General features: G+C 39.2%; 3 protein-coding genes across 6 annotated transcripts; 2 read left to right on the top strand and 1 right to left on the bottom strand.

Moving 5' to 3' along the window:
* Positions 1-37: 37 nt before the first annotated feature.
* Positions 38-1,604, top strand: LOC110983737 (uncharacterized). Of its 2 annotated transcripts, none has more exons than XM_087136003.1 (2): positions 38-591; positions 857-1,604. In XM_087136003.1, the coding sequence occupies exons 1-2, from the start codon at positions 575-577 to the stop codon at positions 1,602-1,604; spliced, it is 765 nt and encodes a 254-aa protein (XP_086992129.1). In that variant the 5' UTR covers positions 38-574. The 2 variants fall into 2 exon arrangements, with proteins under 2 accessions (XP_086992129.1, XP_022098960.2); XM_022243268.2 differs by having other exon boundaries at positions 809-1,604.
* Positions 1,605-1,938: 334 nt separating this feature from the next.
* On the bottom strand, positions 1,939-14,687 carry LOC110983729 (uncharacterized). 3 transcript variants are annotated; one of them, XM_022243230.2, is made up of 18 exons: positions 13,868-14,687; positions 12,752-12,941; positions 11,010-11,536; positions 10,581-10,660; positions 10,055-10,175; positions 9,729-9,803; positions 9,164-9,326; positions 8,721-8,794; positions 8,423-8,506; positions 7,752-7,900; positions 7,415-7,475; positions 7,069-7,141; positions 6,425-6,819; positions 5,390-5,495; positions 5,006-5,121; positions 4,692-4,763; positions 4,226-4,360; positions 1,939-3,686 (listed from the first exon to the last, which is right to left on the bottom strand). In XM_022243230.2, exons 3-18 carry the CDS (start codon positions 11,469-11,471, stop codon positions 3,501-3,503), a joined length of 2,352 nt encoding a protein of 783 aa, XP_022098922.2. In that variant the 5' UTR covers positions 11,472-11,536; positions 12,752-12,941; positions 13,868-14,687; the 3' UTR covers positions 1,939-3,500. The 3 variants fall into 3 exon arrangements, with proteins under 3 accessions (XP_022098922.2, XP_022098931.2, XP_086992125.1); XM_022243239.2 differs by lacking the exon at positions 12,752-12,941; XM_087135999.1 differs by lacking the exon at positions 13,868-14,687 and having other exon boundaries at positions 12,752-13,848.
* LOC147799511 (uncharacterized) lies at positions 2,303-4,121 on the top strand. Its single transcript, XM_087136008.1, has 2 exons — positions 2,303-3,046; positions 3,530-4,121. Exon 1 carries the CDS (start codon positions 2,303-2,305, stop codon positions 3,026-3,028), a length of 726 nt encoding a protein of 241 aa, XP_086992134.1. The 3' UTR covers positions 3,029-3,046; positions 3,530-4,121.
* Positions 14,688-14,825: the final 138 nt, after the last annotated feature.

Here is a 14,825-nt window from a genome sequence, read left to right as displayed (position 1 = left end):
ACAGTTGTGCAGCTAGGCGAAGAGTTATACAATTTAACTACTTGGGCCAAAAGTGAGACTTTTATGTACACGCAGATTTACACAGGGGTCCAAAGATGGATAATGGATGGAATTCATCTCGGCTCAAAGCATAGTAAAAAAGTTCTTCTATCATGCAACAATAGTAAAGGGAAACGTGGTGTAAATCAGAGAAACGACTCAAAATGTGGAAATTGTTTGATTCCAATGGGCGAGGAGGCGTTGGGCTTGGACGCTTCGCGTCCTCGCCTATTCAAATAAAAGAATCTACACGTTTTGAACGGCATTGTTAGCATGCCTTGCCTCGAAAAATAAGAATAAAACCCAACTATATTAAGTTAGGCAAACAGAGTTTTGACCTTTGTTACAATGAAACTGAACCTTGGCCCTTTTCACGTACGAAGTCAGTATTAGTTGAACTGAATAGACCTCGTACGGAGGCATATTTTGGTGTCTGCCATAATTATTGGTTTACCTACGCATTAAATTCAGCTAGCTTTGGGCTCGTAGACTGCCTTTGACCAACATAAATGCAGGATTCCTTTTTACATTTTGTATGCTGAGGTCAGAGAGGTAAGTTAACAAGGAGAATTGTATTTCAAGGTATTCAAAATATCACTAACCTGAAGCAATTTGATACTACACTTTTTCTGTAGTATGGAGATGTATAATTTAAATATGGTATTGACACTATACATGTATCATCGTGGCAATTCTTTTTTAGTAAATGCACAGACATGATTGTGAATTAGTTATCTTATTTTCACTTTTGTCCTTTTTTTTCCTTCAGCTTATCTTTAAACATGCTGATTACACATTCTGTCGATTTTCCCGAAAGTACCCTTCCAAACAGCGCACTCAGCGGAGTCCAGCTGACCACTGAGAAAGACTTCAGTGACTTCACTATATATGAGGCACGTGTCCAGGCCAATTCCACTGTTCCCTTCAGATCACCTGACAACAAGAGAAGCCTTCATTTCTACTACTGCATTAGCGGAAGGGGGAAGTTTCAAGCTAGCGCTGGTGGGGAAAAGCGGGATATTTGCCCTGATACTGTGATAGCACTGTCCTCCGATGTGATCTACGAATTGACAGTGTCAGCAGAGGGCCCCATGCGTGTGTTCGTAGTCTACTATCCAGACAATGAGTTGGTTTATACCTCTTTGGCAGTTGTGCGAAGCTTAGCAGAAATTGATGGTACTGAAAGAGATGTCGACTGGGGAAACGGCCACAGTTGGCAATACCTCCTCAAACCAGACGGGCTTCCTCTGGGTATCAGCAAAACGCGATTAAACCCTGTAACGTCTTCTAAATTGGCCCATCAACACCACATAGAAAGTGTGTACTACACCTCTGGGCGAGTCACCTACAAATGGCAGGATACCAGTGGTACCTGGGTAAACCATAGCTCTAAGGTGGATGCAGGGAATGGCACCAACGTCCTTTTAAATGATCATGACCGTCACATACTGGAAAACCACGAGGAATATTCTAACTGTATCTCTATCTTCTATCCCGCCCTGACGGGAAAAGAAGAGCAGGTCCTGACTGAGGACGGGTTTACTGGTTTTGAGAGTTCATATTGAATTTGATAAGAAAATGTATACTGAAATGCAATTTCTTTTTTTCATAAGAAATATTGATACACTTCAAATCTGTGTAGCTAAAAAAGTTTATTTCTTTATAAAGTGGATGCCGCTGATTCCCCTTACAAGCTACAGGACTCTCACAGTTAACTCCAAAAAAAACTTTAATCATACAAAGACAAAATGCACAAAGATGGCGAGAATAAAATTAAAAATAATAATAAAGTATAAAAGTTTAATTCACAGATATATTCTGTGGTGTATTAGGCTTATAAATGCCAATGACATTCTTGAACGAGCCTAGTAAATAAAATTCAAAGAACTCTCAGAACAATGACTTTTGCTTTTTATCTACTTTTATTAAATAAAAAGTTTCAAATTGAAAACACGTACATGTACTGCTCAACTTCCACAAGAACTCCCGTCACAGAGTGGAAAAAACCGGAATTTCGATGTCCTTGGCAAATTGAAAAGAGGATGTGAACTTAAATAGCGAGTTATATACAGTGAGCACATAACAGCCATTCGGGTCGAGTCTGTTTTCTTAATGTTAAGCATTTTAATTGGTCTGAACAAGGAAACCAAAACAGACGATACCGGACAGGAGGGTCAAAGTTCAACAGGCTATACACCTCATCCTTGTTGGCAGCTTTCACAATCGACTTCCTCTATGCTTATCACCTAAACTTCACAGGTGTATGTACGCGTGCATATTGGAATCTGTGATCTGCAAGTTGCTATTTCTGAGCATGGAAAGTTGCCAACAATCTACATTTATAGGTCTGAATGTAGGCGGGCAGGTTTACTTTACCACCTTGAGTACACTGCGGAGCGACTTGGAATCTAGACTAGGACGTATGTTCAGCGGCAACTTCAATCAGAGATGTGCAAAAGACAAGGAGGGGAACTTTTTAATTGACGCAGATGGGCCACTCTTCCGCTACGTGCTTGGTTTTATGCGTCATGATCGACTAGACCTGCCGAAGGGTTTCAAAGACATTGGTCTGCTGGAATCAGAGGCTGCGTTCTACCAGAACTGGCGCCTTTCCGAAGCTGTGATAAACAATCGGCCAGATTTTGATCCTGCAAGGATTTACATCATAGTTGAAGGAAAGTGTTTTTCAGAAAGTCGTTCAACCCTGATGGGGAACAAAACGTTTGTCAAGTCGTTCTTGGCTCAAATGGTTAAGTATCGTTCCGAGTCAAACCCAAGTCGTAATGTGTTCACGATTTATAGAAGAAATGCTGAGAGCTTTCGTTACCTGTGGCAATTCATTCAGGATGGATCTTTTGATGTCGCCGACGATGATGATGAATCTCGCGCTGAAGCACTTGTACAACTTCGAGAAGAAGTACCTTTCTACAAAATTGATGAATTGGCAACAAAGATAGAGACAGAACTTTCTGACATCTACGGAAAATAACCCTCTCTTCTTATCACGGTAATGAATTTTATATGCAGTTCCCTGTCACTTTCAGGGTATAGCGACAAAAGTGGAATTGTATTATTTCTCGTTAAAGTCCTTGTATACTTCTTATGCAGTCAATTCGTTTACTACGCGTACGTCGTAAACATGTTTACTTCTTCCATTCTCAATGCCAAACTTAATCTTATTGGAGATAATTTGGGAAAGCGTACTTTGGATAAGTCTTGTAAGGTACAATGTAACTTCATGATTTTTATATCACGATCAACTCAAAATATTAATGCCACATAGCATTCCGGGTTGTTGTACATGTATAAGTAATTCGGGCAAGTTTGAATGTCAAGTCTTAATTTGGATATGACACATGATATTTCTGCTAAAATAATTGTCTGGTCAATAGATCGCTGAATCAAAACAACCACTTCAGACAATTTTGGCCAATCAGTATGATTGTAAGCAATTTAGCAGCTTATGGTCCGATGTTCATGCTTATTGCAGCTTGTGGTCTCGGTAGACCAACTCCAGCAAGGCTCTCTCTTCTTTGACGTCTCAAGTTGTGCGCTGTGTCAGATAGCGTCTTAGTCCGATGATCCTGCCAAGTCAACTTCTCCCGCAGGTCTCGAAGGAGAGTGTCCTCAGTAGGGTAGGGGCGAAGCTGAGAGAGGAAAGTGATAAACAACCATGTTAATAACAGTGACTTATGTGAGCCTAATTATGACTGTGATTTGATAATTATTAGTTATTTGCTCACAACTACATTTCTTGGACCATATTTCATCCAATTTTAAAGTCTGATGTAGGCCCCTACACCTTAGTTAACGTGATAATCATAGTTATTTTTTATTTTAAGTAAAACTTTCACCGTTGGTGTTCTGAAAAAAACTCCTTTTTCTATCACACAGCCAAAAAAAGCTTTTTGAATGGACTCTAATGTAGTTTGAGGTGGCCACAATATTTTCTATTTCAGATTATGCGCCTAACTAGAACAATCTAATCATAATCATGTAAATAAAAGTAATCTAGGTCAAAAGAGGAAAATGGCTTTAATTAAAACGAATGTAGCAGTGATCTGTTCACCCGGAAAACGTCACATAGCGTTCACAACATATTATTTCATTATTGTTATTGTACACAGAGAGCAATGAGTAAAAGCCTGTACAAACCAGTGGTGCAGACTAAATAAACGCCACTTACATGATCTGTGATGGCTTTTAAGTTTGCCTCTGTGGCATGTTTAGCATAGAACTTCTTGGCTACCATGATACATTCTGCTCCATTACTGACAAGGCAAAGACCAGGTTGCTTGCCAAAAACCAAATCAGAGACTCCCTGCACACATGAATTAGAAAGTACATTTGTAGAGAGGTTTTAAACTATATTCCCTAACTTTTGCTGAAGATACATGCAGCGTACATTTAAGCAAAACCTTTGTAGAACTGTCCTACTTATAGATCAAGCTTTTGTATAGTCAAAATATTCAACCTAAAGAAAGCTCAACTTTTTCAAAACATACAAGGGTACAACACAGGAAAATTGATTGTGATTTCTTTTGTTTTGATCTTACATGAATCTCCCACAGGAAGCCAATGCCTACATCTTACTTGAAAGCATCTCCAACCAGTACCCCCAAACTATAAAAAGCGGTATTTGTTATACTTACGAAAATTGCTCCCGATTCCAATACATCTATTTGTACAAAGGTATCTCTCCCAATGTTGGTGGTCTTTGCAAACTGTAGACAATATACAGAGAAAAATTCCACATGTTAAAAAATTACTGCAAACACACCAGTTACGTTGAAACTAATTTCCATTCAACGAAAATGTCCGTTGAATGAACCATTTCCTTGACTGCTATCAAATACAATTTAGCGATGTAGTTGAGGTCATAGCATCAACAAAGCTCCAGATTGCAACTTTTTTACCTAAAATGAAAAACAAATTATATGTATTAATAGCCAATGATGATAATAACCTGTTCGTCGTTGGTTAGCCCATCATCCAGCTGATATGATGGATTGGGATGGGCTTGGGTTTCAAGGTGGGAATATGACTGGACTGAATCACTGGAGTGGCTTGAGGGCGCTCTATCTGTAATAAAATAAACATAGCAAAATTCAAAAGCCTCCTCGGAAACCTTCTGACGTAGTCATTTGTTATCAGTTTGGAAAAACAAATTGAACCGTTTTGGCAGGATTATGCAAAATTCCCTTTTGCCCTATGTCAAACTGATCCTGCAATCAAAACAGAGGAAAAGCCCAACTTCTTTCTTTTCCTGATTCAAAGGACAGTCAATACATGAATACTCTAAAATTGTACTGTATTGATGTCTGATATACTTCAGGATGTTTTCTCTTACTTTTCTGGAGGTTTGTGATTGAATCGGTTTCGTGGTGTGGCGTCTCCCCAGACTGTCCTCCCTCGCTGATTTTAGGAAGGTGTTTCGTGTGAGTTAAAAACGGACCCTGGAACACAAAAGACAAGTTAAAGCAGGTTGTTAGTTTGCAGTCGGGATGTTCCGAAAAACATGTCAGTAAGACTGACACATCTTACTTGTATTATATCAGATATCTGTATTTTCCTCTTTTTTTTAATCTTTGTATGACGTCAAGGCATAAAAACAGAACTGTGATCTCGCACTCGGCAATCTGTCACTCTTAGCTATGACAAGTCTACCTTAACTTTACTCACACCACTAGACCACACTTAATCTGAAATGTTTACTGAAATATGGACAAATCAAAGAAGGAACATGGTCCCCATTCCCCCAAAGGGAACATGGTCCCCATTCGCCCCCCACCATAGGGACATGGTCCCCATTCCCTCAAAAGACATTTTTGTAAACGTGAAGACGGAGAAGCGACTATTTCAATTCTCTTCTACTGCAAAGCATGAAGAAAGTCCAACATGCAACATATTACCCGCCATAAGGTCACAAGGATAACACAGAAAAATAATTTTACTGTCCCTTGAAAAAACTCGCCCCTTGTGCTTAAATGTCATCATGTGAAGCATACTAGGCCTTTTCTCTTTTCGCCTGGCAAGTGGTCACATAATAATCAGTAGCAGAAAATTTCTAATTCACATACTTTTTGCACAATATAGTACACAAGAAGAATATACTTGTTTTATCATGCCTGATGCCATCAGGCATGATAAAACAAGTATATTCTTCAGGCTGATGGTCTCCTTCATGAAAGCAGGTACAAGTCACAAAGTCCTGTCAGGGCATTCTCTAAATTTCTGCAAATACGCCTACAGATCGTCTAAAAAATGTTTGCAGAGATTTGGAAAGAGTTGTTCTCTTAATTGCCTCAATTTCCAAAACAAAGTTTATTCAACAAGCAGTGCCTTGAAGAAAAAATTTTACAAAAGAGAGTGGAATCAGCCCTACCCGTGAAAATCCAGAAAATACCGGCTTGATCTCTCCATCTGCTGGTGAATGCGGTGACTCCGGGCCGTGCTCCATTGAATCATCAAGCACTTGAGACGACGAGCTAGCAGGACGACTGGAGTGGGAGACCACGATAGCAGGCAGGATGTCGCACTGGTTCACATTCGGCAGTGTTGGTTTTTGATCCAAAGTGGATAGTTCATGACCAAGGAGATCAGTCGACAGTGAGTCTTCCATCATGGGTATCCTCACGATATTCGTAGGCCGTGTATCTTTAAGACGTCGTGACTTACCCTTGAGAGCTTTTGCGCGCTTTTTTTGCATATCTCTTAGTCTGTTGGCTAGCTGCTCTTCATGACTCAATGACAGTGATGCTCCTCTTCGCAGTGAAATCGCTATGCACAGGGTAGTTGAGGAAATCAATCCAGTTCAATCTGACGAAATGGTGAGGTCACTGAAAAGCTCGTGTTGTTACATGATGCTTTACTGCATAGTTGAAATTTCAACTAAACATTGAAAAAATTACATGCAACTTTACTTCGATATTTGTAACAATACACGTCATCCCCATTCTCCTCAACAATTTGACAGGCCAGTTCTCTGGTTAAAAATTAGAGTGATTTACACTGGTATGGTCCACTTACCTGGAAGATTTCGTTTCCTTTTGGCTGACAATGGTACCCCGTAGTGAAGTTTCTTCAAGACAGCACAACTACCCTGTTCGAGAAGAAAGTCAAAGCAATATTACTCCTCCGGAAAACTAGTCTTTTCACAGTGCATTTTATCCCAAACTTCTAGTCAGATGATTGCAATATTGTTTCTGAACTGAACCATTAGGTCTGAGAAATTGACATAAAATGCTGGAGAACATCGGTATAATAAACATCGCCGTGATAAAATATTTCAGACTGAAAACACACACTCAAGTCCTCGTTAGAGTTAAATTATTTGGCATAGAAACAAGTAGGGGCCAACTGCCAAATTACTCACTGATTTGATGATGTAGATCCAATCACTTCGGCTGCTATCCTGTTCGATAACTATGCCTCTCCTATTTGATAAATAGCAACATGCAAGACAAGTTACCGGAACGTCTTTAAGTGCCGATGGGGAATAGGAAATTACTTAACTTGGTCTATCTTTCTTTCCTATATTTCGATAACAGATGAACATAAAAACACATCTCCACGAATTGTTATCATCTTAACTGGTATCGCCTCTATCTTAAAATTGTCACAAACTACTCTAGAATAGTTTAATCATTCTTTTGAGGGTTCAAGCAAGAATCAAGTCTTCAAGGAAATTTCGTCTGATCAGCCAAACTCACGTGAAGAAATTGAACCTGCACTTTTTGGGATGTTTCTTAAGAAGATGTAGGGGCCATCCTTTGAAGATGCTAACTGATTCGATGAAACAGCTGCCATCTATACCGCTAATGTTGCTCACGCCACCCGCCAAGAATATCCGGGAATATTCCTTTGATTTCACATCGAAAAAATGAATTGAATAAGATATTTAAGCTCAGGTAAGGCTCATATGCCACAGGACCATGCAGTATAAGTTGTGTCCATGATCAAATAGTGCAAATACGATCAAGGATTTCCATTTATTCTTCAAGTGGGAAAGGTATAACAAGAATTCTGTTTGATGTTTGGCAAAGCGTTGGACTGATTTTAGGGGAATTATCATACTGATTGTGATTATTTATTCGGAAATACTAAAAGCATAAGTGTTTCAAATGTTTCCACACATGCAGAACCACCAGTGACGCTATGCCATACGATGTGTTTACCGACAGGCATATACCCAAGGTAAATTTTGTTCTAAAACTTCGCACAAAATTATTCTGTTTACGCATATTCACTGTTTAGACCAACAATAATCTCTGTCTATAATTCTTTTGACTATACCAAGCGATTTGAAACAGGTCAAGTAGACCACAAAGATAGCAATCAAAGCCCTAGTAAAAGGTAATTCTATTCGCATAAATCAACATACCTCGGCTGTGAGACTTAACAGTTCAATGTACTCTTTTGATATGACAGTGACATTGTGACGACCTCTGTTTATTATTGCTTCATGCTGAAAAACAGAGATAGATCAAACACAAATAAAAAGTACACGCATATCTCAACAGTCTTTGGTTACAATTTTCACTGTATATTTTTAAAAAGGCGCAGCTTAATTGATTTTGCATAGGCCACAATTTGACATGGGAAGAGCTGATCATCGCTTGTGATTGGTTGAATGCTGGTCACGAGGGTGTTCCAAGAATTTTTCAACATGATAAACGCACCCCGAATACGTGTCCTTTTAGCAAGGCAGCGGCAGGCCTGCCGCTATTTTGTGGATCTCCTTCAAGCAGAAGAGCTGTGTGATAAATCAAAGGATCAAAACGAGAAATAAACATTATTTAAACGATTAAATGGTATCATGACGATAAACAGTTTAACAATATACGAAATCATTGTGGATACAAAATTCTATGTTTGGGAATTTGTTTGTCTACATCCAAGACCGATGATAAATGTACGATAGAATCCATTTCCAAACATCACATTTGATTCCAACACCAGGGGGACTTCACATGCATAATTTTATCCAGGCTTGAAGTGCATAAATGTTCCTTTAAAATTTGTATTCATTTATTGCCCCTTTGATAGTTTGAAATTAAGTCCTGGGGTAGACAGGAAAAGTACATGTATTTCCGTTGCGTCATGGAATGAATCAAGGTTATACCTGAGCCTCCCAGAACGAGATAAAATGCATAAGGTCGCCGACCGTGTCGGATGATAACTCGGCCCGTTTCATAACTCTCAAACGCCCCAGCACGGATCAAACTCCGTTGCATGTGGACTGGATACTTGGTTATAAACTCCATTTGCTGAAGCTCAACTTGGACCTAAGAGTGAAGAACCAGATCAATTTTAACACACGTTGACACACTGAATTGATTAATATCACACACTGAAATGATTAATATCACACATTGAATTGATTAATATCATACACTGAATTGATTAATATCATACACTGAATTGATTAATATCATACAATCATTATTGCCAATCAAACATTCAAAAGAATCTTCACAAACAAAAGAAAAAACACGTATTCCAGACATGTCTCGTATCGAGTGCAGGGGAAGTTAAATACACCTTTTTTAAGGCATTCATTTTGTTCAGTAATGGGACCTATGACCCATTGATTCTGCGGATCCCGTGGGCGTATAGAGATTTCAAATTGCTTTGTAGCAGATCTTGACATGTTGGACAAATATCTTTGTCGTCCATAGTTGCCTTACGTGATGGACATCCTTTTCTGTGCGTACAGGTGGTGATGTTTTCAAAACTCGCTTGGTTTCGCTGGAAATTTTGTTCTGAGGAAAAAGGGTCAAGAAAACAATTAAAGACAAGTCACACGAAACAGGTATAAAATACTCTAAACGGCATGATCAAATTGATGTTGAGAAAATCAGATGAATTTGGCACAGAAAACAATTTCAACTCTGTTGTTACAATTAATTATCATGTTTGGCCTTGTGAATGTAAATTTGCATTTTGAAAAGAGCAGTGTACATTAAAAGTTATCAGTCAATAACATATTCAAATACTGTCGAACTACGCAGACCTGTTTCTTGGCTCGGAACATCGTCACATCGAAGAGTAGATCCCCGCGAATTTTGTACTTGTCTCCGGCCTGCGCTGCATCTATTGCACTGAATAACTTCACCATCTTGGCGTCATTTTCACTGTATAAAGGCAGAAAGGGAGCAGGATTTCAGAGGAAAAAAATATTCACAATTTTCACCACTTTATCGAAACTATTTCAACTGGTTGTACAACTATGTTAAACAAACTGATTTCACTCTAAATGTGTAGATCTCTATTGAAGATGGCTTGTGAGGAGATACGTGTACTTCCAATTATACTCCAAGCATAGTGTGTTTTCAGTAATTCAAGCACTGACAAGAATACCTGGAGAAAATTTCCGTACGGCGAATAGAACCTTCTATGTGGATTGATCGATTTAAAAATAAAAACAAACACCTCTTCCATCCTTCATAACTAAGGGAGACCCGGCATCTACATGTACTGTCAATAAATGACAGAAACGAATTTGTTTTGCAACCCACGTACCGAGGCTAATTACTTACGTCAGAATGTATGTCCTGCACATGCGTAGCAGAAGCAAAATGATTTTTGCCATTGTATGTAGTTTTCCAAATTTTCTTAACTGTGTGCAAAGAAATAAAGTTCCAGTGTTACGAACTGCTATGTACTACAATATTCAAGGACCAATGGTGAACATGTCAGAATGCACGTATACATGTCATTGGTGAAAGCTCATGAAGGAAAAAGGGAGTTATTACAAGTCTTGTTTCCAGACATTCAAATTGGGATCTAGTGCCTACATCCATGGACTCAACGAAAGTGTACAAAATGATGCACTATCCTCAGACAGGACAGTCACACATTACTCTGTTGGGGCTCAATTTATTGCACTTTTAAAATCATTTAATTCTTATCGCTAAGATCCACCCATTAGGGCACAGAATTTCAGAAGAGCAGATAGTAACATTTACTCTGATAGGAGGTTCTGGCCGGCTATTGTTTTTCTCCGTATCAAGCCGAGGGCTCTTGATCGGCAGCCTCCCGTCAGCAATAGCTCCACGTCGGTGTGGGCTTCTCATCAACTGCAAACCATCTTCATCGAGACTACCTTGCACATGCTCCGCAAGCAGCGACCGTGGTGTAGATTTGTCCGTCTTTGGCTCTCCGTCTCTGTTCCGTAGCCGCGTGGTCTTCTTGCTGCTTCGGCCCATCATAGCAAGAACTGTTCTTAACTTCTCTCGTCGCTTGAGTTGTCCCAACTTGGAGGTGCCATCTACGGATGAAGTCGCCTTCGCGAGTGGGTGTGGCAATGTAGTGGTTACTTTGGGGGCGCGAATCAGTGGCGCCAGAGGGCGCTCGCTTTTTTGGCGTTTCTCTGTGACCTCCCCCATGTCAGAAATGTTATTTAAAAATGAAGTCTCTCCAAACCTCATGAAATGAAAATTACATGTTCATTTCATCAACATGATGTGTGGCTGATCAAACCTCGCAGTCATGACTGAAAAAATCAAAGCAAAACAACATAATAACCTATTCATTATTCAAGTTTAATATACGTGTATCACAAAGGTTCACATGATTTGAGGCGTTCTAGGTCAAGTGCAACCCAAAATTTGCAGCATGATCAGTGATATTACATGAAGGCCTATATTCAAGCTGACACATCAGACTTAGAAATGTATTGCAACATACTAATATAGGCAAACATTTGATTTCATGTTAGCTTGAGCAATCACAACATAAAAAGTCATGGAATACTACGCACCAGGTTCTTTTCAACTGTTTACAGAAGTCGAGTTAGGCTACGCTTAAATTCTGATGTGACTGCACAACAGTGCTCCTTAAACTACAGTTTCTTGCAGTAAGAGATCGATCAGGGAGCGAGAACTCTTCTAATATTGATTACTCCAACACAGCTCATTCCTTTAACACAGAACTTCGTCTCTTCAAGGAGACCCAGTGAAAATAATTCAGGTTATTGATTGAGAGACTGCAGAGTGCTTTTTGAAATATTGATTTCACCTGTCCAATTGTGTTTTATGCAACATATACTGTCTGACACACGTAAACACGTAATAACACTGTAAACCAAAATGGAAAGTATTGCTTCAAATATATATTTTTTTACAGCACATTGTTTTCTGCTTAACACGTGATATAAAATTTGTCGGGAGACATTATTTTAAATCTTCATGTAATTATTGTAATGTCATTGTTCAAAGAATAGAATTCAATCTACTAGCCATTAAAACTATTTAGTGATTTCTTTCATCGGTGTGTAATCGATTTTCAGTGGAAGTGGGAAAGTTATTGTGAAACTATCTGTTCAGAACTGTATTTTATTCGAAGTGTTTTGAAATTTACCTCACTATTATTTTGACATCTTTCCATATTTCCTATTCAGTACTATCTGGTGAACGTGATGAATGTTAAAACATCAACTCTATGCGTCATTCAGGTTTAAAGAGACACATTTGAACAAGCCAAATTGTTCTGAAAAGTTCTTCTCGATTTCGCATGTTTTGTCGCCTTTTTTCAGGCTTTGCGAGCTAGGGACGAATACACGACTTTGCAGTTACAACTTTTATTAAAAGTAGTCTAATGTTTTCGCTGCAATTTGAAAGACAGTTTTTAATTTTAAAAAACGAATAAAGGGAAATAAAATTCAAAGCAAAACAACACACTAGTTCGCAGCAAATGAAATGGAACTTACCCGAATTCGTAATGACAACTTGATAAAAAGAATCCTCATTTCCTCGGTTACAATTTCTCATAAGGTCCATTGAGATGGACGTAAATCTGCCGACATGCATCGACAAGTCAACACATGAGTATGACACTTCGTCAGTGTCCTTATGCATGGGTAGCCTCGTAGGTTTCCACCTTAGTGTAATTTCTACCATCTGCAGTACAGATAGTACAACATCCAAACAATATCCGTATGAATTTCTAGCTGTACACCACACAACCAGAATCCAGAAACGGAAAGTGAACCAACGTTGTATTTCCTTACTCTATGGTACACCGAAACCATAGGGACCGACATAGTTCAGCCTGTGTGAAGTTACCAACAAAAGATTGTGCTCATTCAACCAGTAGCCCATTCACTGTTTCTATGGGTATGTACTAGACGCTTGACTTAATGGGGGTATAAATATTGTGGGTGGCCCTCTTGCTAAAATCGGTCTATTAAAGAACTTCTATTATGCTTAAGAAGATTTGAGTTTTCTCGTGTGGGATACTACGTCTAATATTCTTAACGTCAATGCAGTGAATTCCTTTTATAAAATGACAGCAAAACATATTATTTAGGGAATATAAAAAAATCTTATTTTGTAGTTCGATATAAATGTACACAGAGCTCCTCCCAAGCACTAAAAGGCAAAGTTTACTCCATGATAAACGAACAATGTACATAGCAGGGCTACTGATTACATCAGTTCTAGCCAAATCACCCCAAAGCCCGTAATAATATTGCTCGCCTAGTCCCTTTTGCCAAGGCTGAAGTGCACCGTGAGTGCACTGAGACAGTCCCAAAAATGAAGTGTACAATTATCATATTGATTACGAAGTCCAAATCCAATCCTTTTAACCCACGTAGTGGCATTTTTGGGCGGCATTTCAGATTTAAGAAATGACACTATAAAAATTTATTCCTGGGGCGAACCTTGTTGACACTGTGATTAATAATAAGCGCTTAATGAGAGGAAAGACGGCCTTGTATACACGTATTTGTTTACAATTACATGTAGATGTAATCCATGTTGATATTCCATAGCAAGAGGAATCCGACCGAACGTTCCGTACCACTATGACTCGAAAGACTTACCAAGAATGAAATCTCACGACTTGTCTACAGATGCACGAACGACTACTTGAACTCGAACGTGTTACTATGCACCGACAATACTAAGGAAACTTCAACACCCGACAACCATGTTGGGACAACTGAAATTTCCTCTTCTTCAACACGGTCTCTGGACATCGAAAAGTCGCCCAAATGCTTGCCACATTCTTGACCTCCAGATACCCACACCCACTATCCCCGGCCATTAGATCTGACCTCTCTCCCTTGGGGATACAGCAAAGTTGTCAACACGGCAACCAACTCAGAGATTCCAGGGCCTGACCCTAATTTAAAGGGAAACTGCAAACTTTTTGAAAACTATTTGCCACATGCTTGGGGGTAATCAATTCGATGAATTATCCGATTATCCACCAAAATCGTGCATTAATATTTTCTGTCGATCTCAAACTTAAACCTTATTGGCTTTTTCACGGATGTTTAAATGTGGCTTCACTGAATCAAACAGACTGTCTCCTGTTGAAACTCCCTTTTTTTCCACAGCGTGTCGATCAGGCGAGAATTCACGTTTTGGTACGGGACAGTGTATTTCATATCAACTCACGTGGACAGAAAACAAACACTGCTACCCAAGGCCGTTTTCCAATACTCAAATTCGGCTCCGTCTAAGGCTTGAACTGTTTTTTAACTAGCTGATGTTGAAGCTGTAAACGCAGTAATTAGTTTAATAGTGCCACAAAACATCAAAAAAGATGCAAGAGAGCCAGAAATTACAGTAATCCAATTTAATTTAAACGCTTCAGGCCCACAATCGGGGATTAGTTTTGGGAACGAATCCCGAGACGGGGACTAAGTCGAGTATTGGAAAAGGGACCAAAGAATGTTAAGTCCTCGTCTGGCCCCCTGCTGTACTTTTCATGGAGACAGAAGACCAATAAAATAAATCAATCCATCTAAGGATTCTTTCGTTCCCAGACTAGTA

The sequence above is a fragment of the Acanthaster planci genome, linkage group LG04, assembly GCF_054643075.1.
Source record: "Acanthaster planci isolate LZ-2023a linkage group LG04, COTS_SCS, whole genome shotgun sequence".
NCBI classification, from domain to species: Eukaryota; Metazoa; Echinodermata; class Asteroidea; order Valvatida; family Acanthasteridae; genus Acanthaster; species Acanthaster planci.
This window is presented reverse-complemented; position numbering and strand designations above follow the sequence as displayed.